Source organism: Gastrolobium bilobum, unplaced genomic scaffold (assembly GCF_033153095.1).
Source record: "Gastrolobium bilobum isolate Gb01-03AN ecotype WA unplaced genomic scaffold, APGP_CSIRO_Gbil_v1 utg2169, whole genome shotgun sequence".
Taxonomy (NCBI): domain Eukaryota; kingdom Viridiplantae; phylum Streptophyta; class Magnoliopsida; order Fabales; family Fabaceae; genus Gastrolobium; species Gastrolobium bilobum.
Window position 1 is genome coordinate 58,033 of NW_026897815.1, and position 23,197 is coordinate 81,229.

Below are 23,197 nucleotides of genomic sequence, written 5' to 3' on the forward strand. Positions count from 1 at the left end.
AAAAAAACATCTGTAGAATATATATATATATATATATATATATATATATATATATATATACACAATTCATCCATTGTGATTTAAACTATATTTAAAACCCATATTTAAATATTCTCTTACTGATTCGTGCTGCTATATATGATAACATAATTTTCTTGCATCTAATGACCAAACATTCTCCATGTGTATTATGGGAAAACGAATCTCCAATCACAATTAATAAGATGTAAGAGGAAAAAAGGGACATAGAATTAGAGTCTGGTAATTAACACACTACCAAATGTAAATTACTATTACAAGATTCAAATGCATATTACTTTTACACCATCCCCCCTCCCCCGCGCCCCCCTCTCTTATATAGTTGTTAGCCTGTTAATTAATAGACTGTGTAAAAAATCACTTCTATCCAAGATCTTAAGATTGGATAAGTGTCTTTTTAATGGTTTATATTATTCTTTAGGTTAAATCATATTGTAATGAAAACTTAAAATCTATGTTATGGATTTTATAAAATCATTGTTAAAAAAATTTGCGAACCAAGCTTAGTAGATTTTAGGCTTGATTCAATGTAATAAAAATTAATCTTATCATGACTCATATTTACATATAATTGAAGTTTCTAACTTGTAAGCACTCTCATATAACATTTTTTATTTTTTACAATGGTTGTCTAGGAATTGGTGTGGGAAAAGAAAAAGTTAATTAAAGTGGACGTAAAAGCAGTCTTAACGTACGGATGTAAACTTAAAATTAAATAGTACCCAAAGAGATTTTGTATTACTCGAATTAAAATTCTTGACCAAAATACACATAAATTATTATTATTTTTTGTAAACAACATACACATAAATTTTCAAGTATATATATAACTGACGTTTAAGAAAATATTCTTAATTAACAACGATAAATATAATGGTACGACAAGGCTATTATTATAATAATAATATTATGGATCAATATATAATTTTACGTCCCAAGCCTCAATAATAGAGATAGAGAGAGCAAGAGGGTAGCTATCAGAATGAAAACTTGAAAACCGTGGCCCTTAAGTTAAGAACTATAAAAACTATGTTGAGATGGACAGGACATGCAATTCAGCTTCAGCAGAATATGTATAGTACGAGTATATTTTTTGTGTAACGTAAGTAGTATTCTTTTATCAAAATGAAAAAAAAAAATATAGAAGAAAATAATTATAAAAATAAAAGTAATATAAATATATTTTATTTTCATATTTGATAATAAAAAAATCTAATGAATAATTGATACACCGTTATATCGAAAATATTTTCATATAATACATTCACAGTCAGAAACATATATAAAGGTAAGCAAATTCTCACGGAACATCAATTGTTTGAATTGAGAAAAACTTCAATGAATCGGGACCATCAAATTTGATGCTTTCATTTATTAATAAGAAAAAAAATTAGATTTAAAAAAATAAAAAATTATGAGTAAAAGAAGAAAAAAAATTCTCTTTTTAATAAAAGAGAATACCAATTCGATGGTCCGTACATTCAAGTTTTTCTCGTTTGAATTCTAAGAGTACAATGCTCTGGAAACGCAATCATTATTCATATGATAATTTGAATAGATCAATATACTAATCAGTTGGAGCAAGAGGTGTATGATAATACACAGAAGCTAGCTAGTGTTAGTGCATTAGACAGACCCACGCGTCAAGTAATGTTTGGCTGTCAACATTCACTGACACAAACCATAAGATTTGTCACAGGTTATAATCAATCATCAGCTTGACTACTTTCAATCATAGGTTCTCAAATTATTGCCTCGCGATTCCCATTATTGTATACAAATAGAAATTTTTTAATATATTTCGAGAGTATAAAAAGATTTGAGCTCCTTTTTTTTTGGTAAAAAAAATTGCTCTGATACTTTTTTTTTTTATATTTTTCTCACAATCTCCTTTTATTTTCTACTTTTGGTATGGAGCATCGTGCCCCCAACCCACAAAAGAAGCGCTCTATATAAATAAGTAGTTGTAGTTGATTAATAAATTTGAAACACAATCTTGGATTATATATCTGAACTTGATTTTTTATTTTATTTTTTATATTATTAATCGATTTATCAATTATTCAACTAGAGATCGAAACAATCCCTTATTAGTATTCGATGGAATTGAACTCCAAAATATTTGTATATAAGGTTTTTGCTTATTCGAATTAAATTAGTCGGATAATTAATTAATTGTCGAAAATTTAAAAAAAATAACATAACTTTATTTTTATCCTTTGTGATTATATTATCCATTACTTGATCTATGGTTTTAAAATTATCTGTTAAACCTATCTAGATTACAAAAGTGTATCATTTAATTCTTTATTATATCAAAATAACACATATGTACCCCCCATGTGATTCATAGTATTAAAGAATTGAGGAGGACGAGAATGAATCATCTATGTCTTTTTGATACAAGTGAGAATTGAATACATAATCTAATACAACTTATCCAAATCTCTCACCATAAACCACTCCTGGTGGCTTAAAAATCATAATATTTACCATTAGGCTATATTAGATTGTTAAAAAATCTATGTCTTGTTTTAATGTGATTATGTCATGTGAAAAATTTTAATTGTTCATTGAGAGATTAATAATCACAATTCTAATGATAAGCTCATTAATTTGTTAATGAATCGTTGAGATTTTTCACATGTTAAAAGAGAAATTTCCCATAAAACCTAATCTAGTTCACCGGATAGATGTAATTAAAAGTTTCTTTAAGTGGTGTCCATATACCTTAATAAATTTATAAATTGTCAATAACTTACAAAAAATTTAAACTCACGTGTCAATTGAGGAATTTTACCAATATTTAGAGTTTAAGTTTTAAAAAAAAAAATTATATAACAAAAGACAACCTTAATACTTCAAACAAAGATTAATATTATATTAAAATATTGTAAAAATATCGTATAAAACTTTAAAAAACAAAAAGTGCACGCGCCTAATTAATAAAGTTGAGTTGAGTTATAAACCTGGTTCGAATGCTGGTATCCTGATAGAATCCTGAGTTGAGTTATAAAAATTGTTCATGATTTAAATTTACAATGATGATATAAAGATCGGAATTTATCACGGTAGACTATTACGACTCTTCGTTACTATATACCGACATTTAATTAACTATTGATAGGTCCAACAACTAGTGCATATAGTGTTAAGGTTACGGAGTCCATAAAAACTTAGGTTATAAAAATAAGGGATATGATATTGTTACTACTAACTAATATTATTATCAATATCACTATCATATCTTAATTATTGATTTCTGTCAACCAACAGTTATTATTTTCACAGATCAAACTCATTAATTAATTATTAATTAGTAATAAATGATAACTGTTGATGGGCAGAAATCAACGGTTAAGATATGATAGTAATATTGATAGTAACATTATTTGGTAGTAATAATATCATATCCCTAAAAAAATGGGATAGGATATTGTTACTCATTATTTGGTACTACCAATGTCACTATCATATTTTAACTGTTGATTTTCGTCAATTAACGGTTATTATTTTCACAAATCAAACTCAATAATTAATTATTAATTCGTAATAAATGATAATTGTTGATTGTTGATTGGTGAAAATCAACGATTAAAATATGATAGTAATATTGATAATAATATTATTTAATAGTAAGAATATCCTATTCCTAAAAAAATAATACTTACTCATGTTGGATTTAATCTGTTCTACGCGGTGTTATTAAAATCGGACCGACCCGGCCGGGTCGACCCGGGAACCAGTAAACTGGTCATATAACCGGTCCGGTTGAAGCAACGAACCGGCCATGCATCAGAACCGATGTGACCCGGTCCGACCCGACCGATTTTCATAAAAACCGGTGACCCAGTCGGTTAATCGGTGACCCGGCCCGGTTCCAAAAAAAAATCATAATGGACATATTTGAATATTTTTTTGCTTATTGAATTACATAATTTATGTACCTACAACACTAATATTATCTTAATTATGTACTATACACAAAATTGTGAATTAATTTATAGTTAGAATATCTCAACACGCCCCTTCATACGATCGAGAGCCCACTGGACTTGAAGGGTGGACAATGTATAAATAGGTGGACCTCTTTAATGATTTATATATTATATTTAAACAGAAGAGTTTAAAAAAGAAGAACTAAGGGTATGTTTGGTGCATAGTATAGGATAAGGCCTGATAGTATAAGACCTGATAGTATAAGGCCTGATTGTACAAGACCTGATTGAATTTTAATACTATCCAGCGTTTGGCACGGTATTGTATAAAATAATATATTGTATAAGATAATATCATCTGGTATTTGATAATGCACTATATAATACTATGGATAAAAAAAAATATACTTTAATAAAAAATTTATATAATTCTTCAAAAAATGTCATATGATATTAATTTTTATAAAAATTTATTGATCAGTGTGTCCAAAACATAAATTAATTTTTGTAAAAATAAAAATATTCAATATTTTAAAAATTAATATATTGGAAAATTAATTTTTATTTTAATATATTAATATTAAAATAATATATTAATTTTTGATAATTACACTGGTCACTGGTCAACGATGTTAATACACCAACTTTTTATCAGGCCTTATCCCTCCTCCTTAGACCGGATTAAGTTATACATCATTTTGATGTATTAAAGGATCCTGCCTTATACTATACGATGGTCACACCAAACAACTGAAGATGTCATAACGTATAGTATAAGTTTATACTATGAATCCTTATACGTCACACCAAACATGCCCTAATACACATATGAATAGCGTGGTTCGGCGCCCCCTATTAATACGTGTGTAGTGTAATGCATTGGATGATTTTGATCACCTAATCTGGATCAAACCTCAAATTGTCTTTCCCATGCAAAATAATAAATAAATCAAATCAAATCAAATACCAGAAGAGTTTTAGTTTGTCAGGTGAAGGAAGGCATGCTATATATATCCTGAACTAAAAAAATCTGTCCACTGATCATGGAACAAATAAATAATATCAGTATATGTACATGTCGTTGTTTATATATTATTAAAGAAAAGCATTTTATATCGTCGCTCACCGTTTCTTAATATGCCAAATACATCGTCCAAACTTGCTGCATACTTAACCTTCACGTAAAGTTAGATGTCAACACACCTCGAAATATTGGAATGTTCCATATAATCAATACTGTGCCTAAGCATAATTTGAATCAATTATCTTCATTAATTATTTATAGTTATCTCATTGTCATTGATCAACTCTTCTAATCGAAACACAACTGATAATTAAAAAAAGTTAACGACTATGAATGAATCCAATTCCGGTAAGGGTGAGGGAGTATAGCGGCATCATACAGGAACGGGTGTTATTATTAAGTAGGGTCAGCAAAATAGGCTAAACTTGACAGGGCGAGTTGGCTCGTTTTTTGGCCGGTTGATGACAAAGAAAAACAAGACAGGGCGGGGAAGTATAAAACATGTTCAGGCAGACGGGCCAACCTGCACCACCCGTCAAACGAAACGGGATAGAATGAATTTTTTAGTTCACTTTCAAAAACGGAACAGGTAGGCGGATTTACTTTTTAGGGGACGAGCATCTCATTTTGCCACCTCTACTATTAAGAAAGCCAAGAAGCATCAAATTGGGAATATGCTGAAGAATGAATTATGCTGTGGCAGACTTCAACAGTCAACCTTTTTCAATATATAGAGAACCAGCTTTCTGATTCCTGGTGACGCATCCGAAATATTATGTCCAAGCAAAGAACGTGGTTTCCTTCATAGATAAACTAAGAGTTTGCTTGATATTCCCAAATTAAAATATTTTACTTCGAAAATCTTTTAAAAAAAAATTTATAACATTCTCTAGGATAGCTGAGTAAAAGGTCGTCGCTCCCATCGTTTTTATTGAGAGGAATATTCCCCGGTGTTGTTAGATTTTCCAATCAAAGATTCCTATTCATCTTCCATTTTGATTTGCATTTTCTTAGTTTTTTTTCAGCTATGACATTGAAAAATAGGGGTTCAAGTGATACTTTATCCAATAAAATAAAAAATAAAAAATACTTTAAAAATCTTTGTTATTATTTTTTGAAAAAAAAAAATACTAGTATAGCTGAGTAAAAGGTCGTCACTTCCATCGTTTTTATTGAGAGGAATATTCGTCGGTGTTGTTAAATATTCTAATCAAAGATTCCCATTTATCTTCCATTTTAATTTGCATTTTCTTAGTTTGACAATGAAATTAGGGGTTCACGTGATACTTTCTCCCAAATAATAATAATAATAATAATTCTGTACTATCTTTATTTAAACTTTTATTATTCAGTTTGCGATATTTTACATAAAATCTAAAATTTATAAAAATAATAATACAATACTTTTTATTTGGAAAAAAAAATATCTACGCGGATCCCAAGAATTATCATTTGTAAAATAACATGCTATAATGTTTGTATTTGAGTCCTTGTTTAAAAATGATCATGTTGTTTAATCACAATTACTTATTTAAAAATTATACATTTTTTTTTCTCTTATCTCATTATTAATAAATAATTGTGATTAAATAACATGAGTACATAATCCCTTTTAAACATGAAAGAATCCAAATTCATAGCGTTTCTAACAAATTTCCCCCTCCCGGGTAAAAACACACCATGTCGCATTCTTCAAACCTTCAAAATCAGAATGCTGCCCAAGAATGAGGCTAGATGTCAACATTTCTTGTCACCAAGCGGAATTTGGCACATTCTTTTAATACACGATATTTATATTAGCTTTACTGTTTGGAGACACGATGATTTTAGGTACAGAGACATATCAACAACCATTTCTTAAAATCGTTATAGCTTTGAAGCATTCGTACAAAACACACTCAATTTAAATCATTTTAGAGCTTATACCTTCCTTTGCTTCTTAGATTTCATTCATAATTGAATAATACAATTTACAACTTTGTTTGCAGGAAAAAATAATTGAACATTATAGACATGTTGTAGCATCTTTTCCAAATATGAATTTTAATCTAAAATAATTTGTTAGTATATTTATCAATTAAGCTGTGGTAAACTATACAAGCTAACTCTTGCCACAAAATTTGAAATTCACTTGTCTTGTTTCTTTTTCTTAGTGCATAAGAGCAGTTTAACTATACAAGATACAAATCCCCCGCTAATCAGATAGAAATTGTTTTCTGAAGAAACCACCACCACCAGTCCAAAAGTCTCCACCTTTCTGACATGACACATTTACGGATTTACCAATAAAGGTGGAACCTTTGGCTTGCAATTATTTACAACCGTGGTTTCAATGACAAGCTGATCGCTAAAATAAACATGTTTCTCAGTATAATAATTAGCAAAACTTACAAATAAGAACTACTCTGATTAATTATTTACACATAACAGTCAAGATTATTCAGTTTACAAACCAAATTAAAACCAAATTAAATACATGTTTACTAAGCCCCTATGCATATATACTTTGACAGCACGTATGAGTTATCCTTGTATGTAAGTTTCCCTAACAAATATATATATATATATATATATATATATATATATGAAAAAAAATATTTCTCAAGTAGCTTGAGATATATTTATCTCTGTCTACACAAAAACTACGTCGTTTTGTTTATTTATTTTTTTATATTAATTGATTCATCTTTGAATGGTTATAATTTTCTTTTTCTCTTTCTTCTTTTATCACCATTGATTTATCTTTATCTTTATACGGTTATAATTTAGTAGTCGGAGATAAAATTATCTCAAGCAACTTAAGAAATGATAAGACATACATACATACCTACACACAGAGAGACACACACACAGACACACATACACATACACACATACATAAATTGCCCTTCTTATTTCAAAAAGTCGAAGAAATTTAGGAAAGAATTGGGCCCAGAACCAGAACACGTTACCCGTAATCCAATGCCTTTGTGGTAATGAACCTTGACGGCCCAATCCAATTGCAGATACTAGAGTTGCAGGCAGGCCTTATTGTGGTATCCATACCACGCAAGCATTAACTGCATTATACTTGAATTAAATGAATATTCACACTAATTAGTTTAAAATAACAAATATCAATTAAGTTAACCACTTGTAATTTGAAAATTACATCGCGAAGTATACGTGCAAAATACGAGTAGGAGACCCCTCCCTTCTTTTCTTGAAAAATAAATGTAAAAAATGTACTATACCAATAACAATCGAAGTACATTGGAAGTAGAAGCAATGAAAGCACAAGGCCTACTCAGATGATTGCTTCCAGTAACCTGAAATGTACATGAATGTAAGAACTTTAGTTAATCATGAAGGTTCGCAGTTAAGGAGAAAAATAGAACCTAAATGAATATATTAGTGAATAAACGCACTATATAAGACATGGGGAAAAAGAAACATCTTCAACTGGTCCGTGTTGATAGCTGATGAATGTGATTGCCAAATGTCTTAGCCTGTTTTCTTGATCAACCAGGACAAAACTGATTGTCATTTCACCTATATAGTTTGTCTCACATAGAAGGCAGCCAATCGAAGTGAAACAAGCCAATTATATATCCATAGGCAACTAAACCTCTTCTTGATGAATCATTTCATGGATCCCAGTACATCTAGTACTTTCTGAATCTCTAATCTTTAGAGACTCTAATAATTAAACCAGTTGGAGTTTGGTCAGTTCTGAGATGACCAGAACCAATCAAATCACGAAGATGAAATCTCATATCAAGTGGAGACATTCGAAGACGCTTCTTTTCCAATGAGGCCAGCATCATCTCCTTGTAACTACGACGGCTGAGAAGAGAAATAATTTCCTTTCTTCCCTGAAAAACAAAGTAAAAACAATTTCATTATAATCTTAAAAATATTTTCTCAGGATCAAAATATATCAAAAATTACAAAACTTTTAGGTAAAAAAAATTCTGGGCATCTCATTCTGCCAAAGAGTACAAATATGAAATACTGTCAGGTTTCAAATGACTACCCAAATCATACCTCAATCCATACAAATTATCCCCCACTCAGTCCATAGAATAAATATCTCCGGTAATAAAGTTCAAAAATGGATTTAGCCGCGTTTGCAATGGCGCATAACAATTCAAGCTCAATCTAATAGAGACCCCTACTATGATGTAATCTATGCTCAATCATTTACTTGATAACTCTCCCAATTTATACTAATTTTTCAGCTCGAAATTTGTAAGATCCTAAGAGGTGAGTTAAAATGAAGATATCAGCTTAAAGGTTTAGTTTGCAGAGTTAAAGAGTTATGATGTATAATACAAATGTCTTAATATCAAGTATCTGATCGTAAACCTAGCACATAATAAGCTCTAAAAATCATACAATACCACCAGCGCATCACATAAAAGTTAGAAATAAAGCCATTAATATATTGTTTGTTATCCATACCAATTTGCCGAGCTAAATGCAAATCTCTGGATTAACCTCAAAATAGTAGCAAATGTTCAAATACTTAACAACACAGTTGAAGTACTAAAGTCAAATATGAACATATATAGATTCAACTATATCGCAAGCATCCAGACATAAAAGACATGGGGTAAACGTTAAATATTCATACCTGAACAAGACCCTTGAGAAGTGAGCCAATATTTGGAATTGTAAACCAATACATGTTTGGATCAATAAGTTGCCTAGTCTGAAAAGTATGTTTAAGAGTTATACATAAATACTCATCCCCAAAAAGAAAAAAAAAGCATTCATTCAAACACACATTGTAGATGAAAATAAATACATGGCAGAGATAATCAATATAAAACTACACAAGAATCGCATAAAGTACATTTAAATGATAGGGAAATTTGTGCAGACAAAGATTCCTAGCTGTTGTAAACTAAAGCTGCATATAATCAACATTAGAAGGATAACTGGATAAGCATGATTTGGTTAATCAAAGGGAAAGTTTGTTATGTCTAGTAGGATTTTAAAACTTGAAATAAGATGAGGAAAGGCTGCAAGTTTCTCAATGCAGCAAATAATGCTTAACGTTGACAATAGAAAACACAGAAAATTAATGGTTTATAGGATTTTCAATGATGTCTACATAAATCAACAAATTCTAGAAAAAGGGTTAGGAATGTACGATAAGATCAAACAAGTAACAAGGAAGAGAGAACAAGGTTGCAGTTTTCTTTTCTTTTCCTTGTAAGAACAAGCTTTCTTCACAAGGGTCCCCCCTTCACAACTAAGCCCTCAACACTTGGTTCATCTGGTAGAATTCCTGACTGACCCCCTCTGTACCCCTATCCTCCTATTTAACTCAAGAATTGATCTAACCATTTTTCCCGCTTAATTACAACCCTTCTAAATACCCTAACTTCTCTTTCCATTTGTTCCTTCTTGCGTACAACTTCCAGACCCACTTACCATCATGCTGAGGTCTAACAACAGCCAATCATTGAATATAAACAAATTGAGCAATGCTTTATACTCCGTGTTTACTCACAAGGATGCCAGCATTAATTAGAAGGGAGATGTGACTGTCCTTCACCTTTCCCCCATGTGACAAGAGTGAGCACTGCATCAAAAAGAGCCATCCTCAGCACAGAAACCCATTTAGTAAATATCCTGGTATAACATAAATATTGACCAGCCTATATGGTTTAAAATCAAAGTATCAAACTATAAGATTAAAGCTGGTAACTGGAAAACATGTTTTGATTTTAGTATTTATCACTATAAATGTGGATATGCCAGATTCCCATATTGTGAATTCGCAGTCTCCCAAAGTCAGGGCATTTGCCACATTATAAAGATTTTTTATGAGTAGACAGTGAAACGAGCAGAACTGGAAATGATTAAAATTAAACAGAAGTAAGCTGATTTGCATATCTCTCACTCACAAGCTCCAGATGTTCAATGCCGGTTTCCAGCTTTGAATCTAGAACATGAGTTTTGAACCACCCAAAAACTTCATATTCCCCTCCTTTATTTCCTTCCATTCTTTTAACAACACGATCTATCTATGCATGAATATATAGAAAAGATAAACATGTCAGTACATCGACAATCCTTCAGAAACATAACTTGGACAGAAGGAACCTGCTGTATTGAAACCAAAAACACTAAAGGAATTTAAAAATTAATAAAAAATAGGAAAGGAAATATAATAAAACAAAACAAAACTTCCAAATTGAGGACACTTGAGTAGCACTCTATTAGAGTATACGAAGTATAGTACTACTGCTAGTACCTAGAGCAACTACTGTTAGTTAGTTCTACTAATTCAGTTAGTTCAGTTAGCCTAGCTGGTAGTCAGTTAGATATTTCACATCTGATTCAGATCTGCTATTCAATTGTACAGCTGTCCAAGCATCTGTAGCTCTGTATATACCTTCTCTGTGTATCAGAGAAGACAGATTCAATAACATTCTCTTATTCAGAAACTATTCCTCTATTCTCTCTCACCTTTCCCTCACTTTCCTTCATTTTTTCTCGGTTTCTATTACACTATTATGAACAGTTGACATTATGGCCACACACACACACACGGCATATATCTTAAATATATGTATCTAATATATATATGCGGCAATTTTCAACATGACCCGCTAATACGACACGAACATGACACGAAAAAATTCGTGTTCGGATTGACACATTTTCAAATTCATCTCATGTTTGTGTTGGCAAAATCTGAGCCGAAAAAACTCGTGTAGTATCGTGTGTCAACTCCCGAACCCGAAATTGACCTGCGTTAATCTCCTTACAGGTTATTCGTGTCGTGTCGTGTTGAAAACAGATTATTCGTGTTTTATCATGCCATATCAACCCATATAATAAGTAACACAATTTGGGGATGATAGGTTATTTATGTCGTGTCGTGTCAACCCGCATAATAAGCGACACATTATGAGTTTGCAGGCTATTCGTGTCGTGTCAACCCGCAAAAATAAGTGGGTCGTGCTCATGTCGAAAATTTTAACCCGATTTCAAATTTGTGTCGTGTTCGTACTGAGTGTTTTCGTATTAGTGTCTTGTTGTGTCGACCCAAATTATGAAACCAACCTGCTTTAGGTAGTCATCCAAAAACATTACAGCATGGTCATCTTGTCCAGTATTTAATTTGAAAAGGCGCAGCACTTTGTCCCTCCTTAGAGACTGCACAAATAAAATATATCATTATTATCACACTAATCCATCAAAACTCCTGAACTTAAAATTAGCAAGAACATAGCAGGGGAGGAAACATTATTGTGTAGCAAATGACAACAGTAACACTAAAATTCTAAATTGTTAAACAAACCTCTAATTCCCTATCCACTTGTGTTCTGTCCTTAACACTGCTATACAATTGTGACTTCAATATAAACGGCTCAACCGAAACCTGAAAACAAGCATCATTAATCCAAACTGAATTGAATAAGGGAAAAACATAAATTTTTAAATATTTAAAAAAAAAAAAAACAGCGAGAGAGACAATGCAGAAGATGACCTAACCTTGTGAATGTGGGGAAACTGAGCTCGAATGATTCGAAGCGCAACCAGCGTGTCGGTGAATGTAAGATCGTCCTCTGCAAATTGCAATACAGATTAATCTAACCTAGAAAGAGAAAGAAAGGCAGACAATAAGAGAGGATTGCGTACCGAGTGATGAGGTGTTTCCGGCATCGTAATCTTCATCTCGCCGGCGTTTCGTCCCTTTCGATGAAGATTCTGGAATGTTCTCCATACGCAGTGCGTGCGGGATTTCAACTTCCTATAACGCTGAAATTTCACCGCTAGAAAAGGTTCTACTGTTCATGCGAGCGAAAAGCAATGAAGTCATTTCAGCATGTGCTACTATCGCGAATGTATATAATCAGAAACAAAAAAAAAAAAAAAAAAAATATTAGACATAGTAAATTTTCAATTCACCTTGTGAAAAAAAGAATATTTCTTATATATATATATATATATATATATATATATATAGGGGTTTATTAATCTTATGTTACATGAGAGTACTATCTCATGTGGGTGATACAAATATGTGGGGTCCACAATTTAAAATGAAAAGAAAAAAGAAAAGAAAAAATTTGCACAAAATTCTATGAGTGTATAACATGAGATATGTATCTTATGTTGCATGAGAGTATCATTTCCCATATATATATATATATATATAAGGTAGGATCATTTGACACCTCAACTGAGAGTCGTTAGATCAAAAAAGATCACTGGTGTCACATGCTTTCAAATCAGAGTTGATCAAAGGATCCTATATATATATGGGTTTTATAAGAGTTATGTTGTAGGAAAAGTGATTGTGTAATGTTATAAAGATTCGTTTTGCGTGCCGTAATTTCTTTTTTTTCTTTTTTCTTCAAAAAGTGTGGGCCCCACAAAATGTTGTATGTAGAAAAGTTTGTTGTGTCATGTTAAATGACAAATGCTAACCCATACATATATATATATATGGGACAAGATATACTTACCACCAAAAAAGTTTACCACATTTACAACCAACCAAATCACCGTTGATTTCCGTCAATCTAACGGTTATAATTTATTGTAAATTAATAATTAATTAATAAATGCGACCCAATACTTTCCAATAAATTATAACCGTTAGATTGACGGAAATCAACGGTGATAAGGTTGGTTGTAAAGGTTATAAACTTTTTTGGTGATAATATATTTCCTCTATATATATATATATGGGATAGGATCCTTTGACACCAGTGTCAAATTTAAAGTTTGACACCTTATCTGAGAGCCGTTAGATCAAAGATGATCAATGGTGTCACATGCTTACAAATCAGAGTTGTTGATCTTTTTTGATCTAATGGCTCTCATATAAGGTGTCAAACTTTAAATTTGACACCAGTGTCAAAGGATCCTACCCCTATATATATATATATATATATATATATATATTGTTCGGTCCAAGAGAACCGCAAATCTATACATTATGATATTCATTCAGAGATATCTTAGATATAGATATCCTAATTGGCTTATAGCCAATACTCCAATACTGCGCACAAGCAATAGACTTAACGTGTGTGCAAAGTGTTGGCAGTAATAGTAAATAAGTTAAAAGTGTGTACCTGGGTCTTTAGCTTTTTATTTATAGGGTTTATCTCTTGAGCTTGGGCTGTATAGATCTCTCAGTTGTTGTAGGATTCAACCTCTAGTTATTAGGGATAGGGGTTATATCTCTTTACCTTCATTATCTTTTGTTGTTGAGACAGATGTGCCATTATCCATTGCGGGATTTATGGGATAGGCAGTTAAGATATGGTGATATTCCATAACAGTTGCCCCCTAGCTCGATATATCCGATGTTCGGATTACCGAGATGAATGTCTTTGTCTTCAAACTCAGTCTTTCTTTTGTCATAGCTCGGATTGCAAGTTTCGATGTGGAGGCTTCAGGGCTTGGAATGCAGTTCCCATTTTATTTGCACCTATGTCAGGTCGGCCATAAACGATGCCGACCTGTTTCCCAGTTCTCATCATAAGCCTCGGTTTAGGAATTTCCTTCGTCCGAGTTTGAATTGTGAGTCGATTTGACCTTTTGGCTTCTTCGCAATTTTTGGTGGTTACGTCTTTCCATGTGTCTTCTTGCGATTGGGGCTTCGTGCATCGTGGTATGTGCACTGTCCTCCTTTTACGCAGGCCATGAGTACTTTCATTAAATGCATGCCCAAGGAAGTTACTGTTTTTCCTTGACCTTTCGTCTTTGCATTGGCCTTTGGCTTTCCCGCCTCCTACCTCTATATATTTTCATCTCAGGAATTGTTTTTCATTTCTGCTTCCTTTGGTGTTTAGCTTCCTAGAATTTCTGAATCCTGAAGCTTCGTTCGTCCAGTTTTCGTGCTTTCTCCTGCTTTCATTTAAACAAGTACATTTCAGACACTTCTTTCTTATGCATTTCACTATTTTGCATTTCGAATGTTTGGTGTTGGGGTTTGTATTTTTAATCGTCACATTGTGTTCGTTTACTTTGAGTGACCGTGAGGGTGGTTATGGAGTTTGGGTTTGTTGCTTACATCTTTACGCACCTTCTTCTTTGTTCATTCCCTTAATTCAAAATTTCGGGGTCATTCTCCTTTCATTATTCCCATTATTCGATTTAGAAATGACCACTGCAACATCTGGGTCTGGTACGAATCCAAGCCGAGATGGAAATAAGGACGAGGTCAATAAGAGAGAGAATTCGAAGGAGCATGAGTTTATTAAAACATTATCGAAGTCGATCCGTCTCTGGTTTTATGGTGAGGATTACACCGAGGAGGAGACCACTCAAATGCTTTTGCATAGTCACCGAGGTGGACGTGGTAAACGAAGGACGTCGTCTTCTGTTCAGGGAAAAGGGCATGCCAGGTCGGCTGGCAGTCATCAACGGGGTTGTGCTAGGTTGGTCAAAGGTCGTTTGGTTCAATATATACTCCCTTATAAACCAACCATAGCATCGTGTTCCACCGCTGGCTTGAAGATTGCGGAGGAGGGAGTAAGGGCTCTCCAATTCCGACTTCGATGGTGCCGATTACCAAAAACCTCAATCCTGGTCTGAGTTCCAAATCTATTTTAGATCGGATCCCCGCTCTAGAACTTGGTGATAGTTCTTCCTCCTCTTCTTTCTCTAACTTTGAATTTGCCAACTTCTCTATTTCCACCTCAGTGGGGGTTCCATATACACCCTCAGATCAGTCTCCCCTTATTGTTCTTAGTGATTGTGTTTCCTCTTCTTCCATATCAGATTAGATCTCGACAGGTTTGACATTAACCATAAAGGTTTGAGCCCCTTTTATTTTCTTTATATGCTGATTCCTACCATTCGACTTCAGGAGTAGATGATAGCTATGATTGGGCCTTGTTGGAGATCCTCAATACGTGATCTCAGCTAGGGGTGTCAATATAGTTTATGACACGTAGGTCGACCCGCGACACGACACGAAAATTCGTGTTCGGGTTGACCCGTAAAAAAAATCGTGTCGTGTTCGTGTTGAAAAAAATGACATGTAAAAAATTCGTGTCGTGTTCGTGTTGAGGTATTCGTGTTCGTGTCGACCCATATTTTTTTTAATTATTTCATTTTTATTTTATTATTATTATTTTTAATTTTTTAAAATTTTGAACCTTTTTTTAAAAAAAAATTGTCAATTACCGATTTAACCCCTATTTTGCGTGTTATTTGTGTCGTGTCGTCTCAACCCGCAAAAAATTCGTGTCGTGTCAGTGTTGAAGATTTTGACACGAATAAAAATTTGTGTCGTTTTCGTGTTGATGTATTCGTGTCGTGTCAGATTCGTGTCGTGTCAAATTCATGTCGTGTCAACCCGTTTTGACACCCCTAATCTCAGCTTTCTCATGTCGAGGATATGGGATCCCTGTAGGGAATACGTCAGCAGTGGATCTCATTCCTCTTGGTGACATTCCAATTTGCATCGGTCCAAGTGTTGGTGAACCCCATTTTTTCTTCCACCATAGGGACATGATTACAAAGTTGGGGTTAAGGTTTCCTTTTTTCGACTTCCAGGTGGCCGTGCTTTATTGCCTTCGTGTTGCACCCACACAATTTCATCCAAATTCGTGGGCTTTTATCTGCGGGTTTGAACAAGTGTGCATCGTACTTGCCCTCCTATGTACCGTTCCTCTCTTCTTTTTTATGTTTAATGTATATACCGCCCAAACTGGGAGGAAAAATGGTTGAAAGACTGGGTTACGAACCGCGGTGCTCCTAATCGCGGGATTTTTATCCCTAACTCATAGTCTTTCAAGAATTTCAAGGACTGTTTTTTTAAAGTGGCGGTTCATCCTGGATGCCGGCCTTGGTTCGCGGTCGAGGCTTTCGAGGACGAAGAGTTTGCAGCTCGGTTAGAGCTTTATTGGACCCAAAACCACTATATCAAGTGGTCGAAGCATTACACAACCTGCAAATCCTCTCTTTTCGATGAGGAGCCATTAGGCTTTAAGTGTTTAAGATCTTATGCTCTAGGTTACGGTCTGATTGACTTAAGCCATATTGTGGATAAGTTTGAGAATGATCTTCGCCGAGAACTCGGTTTTCTTAATTGTGTTGTTTATCTCCGCGGTCAGTATATGACATTGCTCTTATCTTTGCAGGATACATAACGGACGACGATTATCGCCGTTATAAGAAGAAGAGAAAAGCTTTGGTGAGGGGGAAGTCGTCGGACCCTCCATCTACTGGAGTTCAAAATACCAAGTTCCATGATTTGAATAGGCCCAGCTCAACTGCCCTGGTACATCCACCTCCACCTCTATAAGAACCTGCACCGTTAAATTAGAAATTTAATTAATTAATTATAAGATTAATGAGATAATTCCATAATTGACCCTAATAATTATGAGAAGGCTTAAATAAGTATAGTAAGTGAATATTAATGTTGAAAGTCGTTTTTCTGACGAAAAGTGCAGATACCGGTTCTGCTCCACGGTGTAAGTGCGTACCGATGAAGTATCCCGAAAAATTATGAAAAGTGTGTATATATTACTAGAATAATATATAGGACTATTATAACAAGTTTGAAGTCAAAATAATGAGAATTGGTGTCAGAACTGATATTGGCTACGTAAAAGCGCGTACCGGCAAAGTGCTGTGAAAAATAATATAAAAATATGACAATTCTTAGAAAAATGGCTAGGTTCAGAATCCAAAGTTTGGGATTAAAACGCTAAGTGTAGCCATTAGTGCTAATACAGTGCAATTAAAACTTAAGTGGACTATATAAGGACTTGGCACATGATCCTAAGTCATTTTGGTGCCTTCTACGTGACTCATTTCTGAAGCACCTTGCTCTCCATCAGCCACCACCTTCCTCCCTTCACTTGTGAGCCAAGAGACCACATTTCCTCTTGGTTCATTCACCAAACCTCTTTGTGAGAGTGAGATAAAGCATTGAGGGTGGGTAGGAGACCTTGTTTCTGAGCTTTGGGTCTCTGTTTTGAGGAGTTTAGGGACTGAGTTCTTGAACCTTGTTGAGGGAGCCCTTGTCATGGCATTTTAAGGCTTCAAGAAGTCATTTTTGAGTGTAAAAGAGCCAACTTGTGGTGCCAAATTCGTGGACCCTTTGAAGTCAGACTTTGGAGCTGTCTTGTGAGCTCCAAGAGCATCTTAGTTTCTGTTCCACGCCTTTGGGTAAGCTTCACCACCTTTGATCATGAGTTTTATTGGTTAAAAGTGGAGTCTTGACATGTTTATTGAGTTGTTTAAATAGCTAACATGATCACTGACCTAAAGGAGTTTAAAGATGCATGCTTTAACGTTCTAATGTGTTAAAAAAAGAACCATGGGAGTGATATCTCGCGAAATGAAGAAACTGCATTCTGTCGCGAAACATCCGGATATGATATCCAGATATGGCCCCGACATATATCCGGATATTCTGGGAATTTCGAGACAATGACTATTCTGTTCATACAGAACTGTATTTGGGGTTTATGTACCCTAGATTGGTTAGTTGAACCTCTGTAATAAATATTATAAGTCAGAATCAATGGGATTAAGGGCTTTTGGCTTTGTGAGAAGCCTAATGGCATGAAACGTAAAAGGAAAACGTTGTCTTTATGTCATACGCTTTTAGATTGTGAATGTTGATAAGATTGTTGGTATAAACAGACTGTAAGAGTGCTGTTGTGGACCTTGGACTTGGTTGGAATCTTGTGTTGGATAGTTAACTTGTGAGGTAAGCTTTCGTGTCCTCGGTTTAGCTATTGTTGGTTCCACATACCCCGTAGGGGAATAGTTTATATGCATGATGTGTTTTCATGTATTGATATTTAAAATACTGTTGAGCTGTTATGTGCAAGTTCCTTATGATATGCATGTGTTGTTCCACCTAGACGGTAAGCCTGAGTATGTAGGAGACATACAATAGGGTGATTCTATGGATGGGTGCAAGTGGTGTCTTGCACTGATTGTAGGTAATAGACGTAGGTAAATCCTGCATTTCTTTGGCCAGTAGGATATTTGACACACATGACATGATTATTCTGCTGCATTGCACTGATTTTAGAACTTATACTGTAAACTGCTTTGAACTTATATTGCAAATGTAAGTGAGCTTGGGATGGAGAAATCCTTGAGGATCCCTTGCCTTACTCAGATTTCTGTTTAGAGATCTCACCCCACGTTTGGGGAACATTTTCAGGTTCAGGTAACTCGGGGGTTGATACCTCGAGCGACAGGAGGCCGGAGCTGAGTTGAGATATTGGGTGTTGTGCTGATATGCCTGGCTGTTATATTGTTTTATTGCCTTTATATTGTTTTATGATTTGAGACTCTGTTGGGCTTTGTTGCCTTATTTGGTGAGCATAGATGAAGCTCTGAAAGCAGCTTCCCTTATTCAGGCCTTCGAGGATCTCCATATAAATTATGAGAAGTCCTTTTCTTTCGTTGTAGCTGTCGAGCTTAAACTTCAAGAGAATGAGCTCAGGATTCAAGAGCTTCCAAGGAACAGGAGAATTGGAGAGTCGCCATGGAGAAGAAGAAAAATATAGAGGCTGAGAATGTGTTCGTTAAGAGTACCATTGTCAAGCTCAATGTGGATCTGGAGGCTTCTGTGATAGCATTGTCGGAGAAGGATACTTAGATAAGTGGTCTTCAAGCCGACTTCGATGGTGCTAGAGCTATGATTAAAAAAGCCGTTGAACAGACCTTCAATAATGCCATTGCTCAGGCCCAGGTTCTGAACTCGGGGCTTATAATTGATGGAATGGATCTTACCTATTCGGTGAAGGACGATTCTATCATGCCCGACACTCTACATTCAGCAGATCCCTAATAGGACGTTGATGAGGGAGCTTATGGTGGGGACATTCCAGTTGTCAGGGATATTTGAAGGGACGGTATGCCGACTTGATTTGTAACTTTTGTTTTGGGGACCTAAGTCCCCGTTTTTATTTCGACCTTCTGAATTTAATTCTGCAATTTAGTTCGGCGTTTATATTTTTTTAGGTTATTACTTTATTTTAACTATGGGTTCGAGATCCTATTTATTAGATATCGCATCGTAATGGAGGACTTGTCGTTTAATCCCGTTTTCTTATGCTTAGGAGTTAGCAACGACCGATCTTGCGAGATCATCTTATTTGTATAGAAATAAATCTTGTTCATAGACTGAGCTTTGAAGGCTTGTCGTATTCTCATAAAAATAATTCTTATTCAACAACTGAGCTCGAAGGCTCGTCTTATTTGCATAAAAATAAAATTCTACTTAATGACTGAGCTAAGAGGCTCGTCTTATTTGCATAGAAATAAAATTTTATTTAATGACTGAGCTCAAAGGCTCATCATATTTCCATAAAATTAAATCCTATTTGTGGATTTCTGGAGCTCGAACTTCCGGCTTAGCTATAGTAAGCTTTGAACTTGTCCGTGTTCCAAGTTCTTTTGATGGGCTTCTTAGAAATTGTCTCTAAAATATAGGCTCATTTTCCCATATTTTCTTTGACTCTGTAGGGGCCTTCTCAATTTGCAGCGAGCTTCTCATCTCTGGCATTTTTGTTGCCAATGTCCGCTCTCCTTAGTACTAGGTCGCCTTTCTGGAAAGACCGAGGTCTGACCTTCCTGTTGTATCTTGCCGACCTGAGTTGTTTTGCCATCATATCTTTGTATCTGGCATTTTCCTTATTTTCATCTAATAGGTCGAACTCTTTGGTCAACGCTTCGTTGTTTTCTTTCTCACTTCCTTGCAATCTTTGCATCCTTCTCCAAGACGATTCTCCAATCTCGATCGGGATCATTGCCTTGCAACCGTAGGTCAGCTTGAACGGGGTTTCCGTTGTAGAGGTTTGGCTACTTGTTGTGTATCCCCATAAAACGAGGTGCAGTTATTGTACCCAATTTCCCTTGGCATCAAACAATCTTTTTCTTGAGGCTGATGGGATGAAAATTCGTTCTCATCTAAGCCCATTTTGATGGTAAAATATCATATGTTCCTTCATCTGATGAGCAACTTTTGCATTAAAAACACATGTTTAAATCTTTATGACAAAAACACAGTTAGGAACGGACGATGAGGTAATCATTTGAGAAACATAGTGAAAAGGGGAACAGATTGGTTCATTAAATACACCTGCTCCACTAACTCAATCTCTCTGACCACTTTGTAGGAAACGTTGAAAAGAAACTTCCAAAAAGCATAAAGAGGTACAGCAATCAAGCAGGAAGAAACGTGTACAACATAGAATAAAGAGTTCCCATTGGGCAAGAGGAAAACAAAGCATGTGAAGTGCAGAAGGAAAGACAAATCTCAACAATAAGCGTCCCATCCAACAACTTGCGTCCCTCTTGAGTACTATTCATACTGCCCCTTTCATGCAATCAAGAAAACAACTCAAAGGAAATTACAAGTTTTTCCATCCACTCTTCTGGCCTATAAATAGGACGTTCCAACACGAAGAAAGCATCGAATTCCTTAAGAAGAGATCATTTAGTTTCAGTTTTAGTTTTCTACTTTTCAGTTGTATAGTTTTTAGCAGTAGTTATTTGACAGCAACCCTTCCTCTATTCTGTATCACCCATTTGAGACTCCTCACGAACAACTTCCATACTTCTCCATTTTATTTTCTGTAACCTAATCTTTGTTTATCAATATAAGTTGTTATTTCTTTTCTCTTCCAATCGTTATCTCTGAACTGAATCTCGGGTCTATGCGACTTCAGTTTGGAATAATTATGTTTATTGTTATAGTCATGGGCTAAGTTGTTTGTGGAACGGAAAAGCTGTGAAGTTCTTAAAGAACTATATTCAAAACTTTTGCACTGAAGCTTTTGTATTTCTGTGATTAAGTGTGCTTTATTCTTTGCGTATCAATGGAAATTGAACTCAAACTGAGAAGGAACTTCCATAAGGAAGGGATTTCAGACAACTTAATCGGAGGAGGAAGGTAGTGTTGTGAAAACAACACTACCGGTTGCCTTAGGAATAAGGAATCACCTCATTCACTGAAGAATCTGAAGTTAGTAACTGATGGAGTCAAGGGAGCAATAGGAATATGGAAACTTGTGAGCCATTAAAGTCCACGAGCTAAGGAATCAGAGTTGGCAGTGAAAAGACCTGAACAAATTCAAAAAGGTTAAGTCTTAGGTTGAGAATATAGCTATTAAAGAATGGAACATTGGATCCGTTCCGTGTGTTAAAAACTATTTTTATCCATCCATATTGTTGTCTCTTAAATATTGTTATCTTGTAGTTATTTTCTTTCATAAAACTTGTGACTATAAAACCAAAACTGTAATGAATATTGTCGTTCCTTCTCACATCAAGAAGGATTTGATATATACGACACGAGGAGTTGTTTGAAGTCAGACTGAACTTACTGTCATTGAGGAACGTCCCCAAGATAGTAGGGAACGAATGATAAAACAGTTCAAATATTGTCTTTTCTTTTTATTTTAATTCTTTATAAAATAGTTCAAGGTATTATATAGTGTTCTATCCTCGTGGAAACGATAATCTGGGCATTAATAATCTCATTTAATACTTGATGCGTGCACTTGCGCACTTGGATAGAAGTCAAGAGAACACATTCGTTCTCTTGATGAACTAAAGAAAGGGAACATCCTTAAATGAACATCTAAGCAACCAACAAGTCCCAACCCAACAAGTTTTTGGTGTCGTTGCCGTGGATAGTTTACACTAAATTATTTCCTTAAATTGTTTTATCCTATTCTTTGTTTATATATCATTCATTATTCTTTGTTATATACTCTGTTGTTTATAGTGTGTATGTTTTATGGTTTATGAGTGAATAATCCGAAGCTGATTCTCACAATTTCATATATAACGACGCGAGGAGTTGTTTGATGTCAGAATGAACCTGCTATCCTTCAGGAACGTTGTCAAGATAGTAGGAAACGTTTGACCAAACAGTTCAAATGCTGTCTTTTCTTTTCATTTTCAATTCTTTATAAAATAGTTTAAGGTATAATTTAGAGTTCTATCCTCGTGGGAACGATAATCTAGGCATTAATAGTCCCAATTATTACTTGATGTGTGCACTTGCGCACTTGGGTTAAAGTTAAGAGAACGAATGTGTTTTCTCTGGATGAACTGAATTAAGGGAACGTCCTTTCAAAGAATATATTAAGCACCCAAACAGCTTTGGACCCAATAAGTTTTTGGCGCCGTTGCTGGGGATAGTTACACTAAATTCTATCCTTAAATTGTTTTATTTCATACTCTGTAT

General features: G+C 34.5%; 1 protein-coding gene across 1 annotated transcript; it reads right to left on the reverse strand.

Moving 5' to 3' along the window:
- Window positions 1–8,134: 8,134 nt before the first annotated feature.
- Window positions 8,135–12,791, reverse strand: LOC133310549 (uncharacterized). The gene is made up of 9 exons (XM_061511499.1): window positions 12,643–12,791; window positions 12,496–12,569; window positions 12,302–12,382; window positions 12,064–12,156; window positions 10,899–11,018; window positions 10,502–10,573; window positions 9,617–9,694; window positions 8,409–8,855; window positions 8,135–8,309 (listed from the first exon to the last, which is right to left on the reverse strand). Exons 1-8 carry the CDS (start codon window positions 12,725–12,727, stop codon window positions 8,664–8,666), a joined length of 795 nt encoding a protein of 264 aa, XP_061367483.1. The 5' UTR covers window positions 12,728–12,791; the 3' UTR covers window positions 8,135–8,309; window positions 8,409–8,663.
- Between the last annotated feature and the right edge of the window lie 10,406 nt (window positions 12,792–23,197).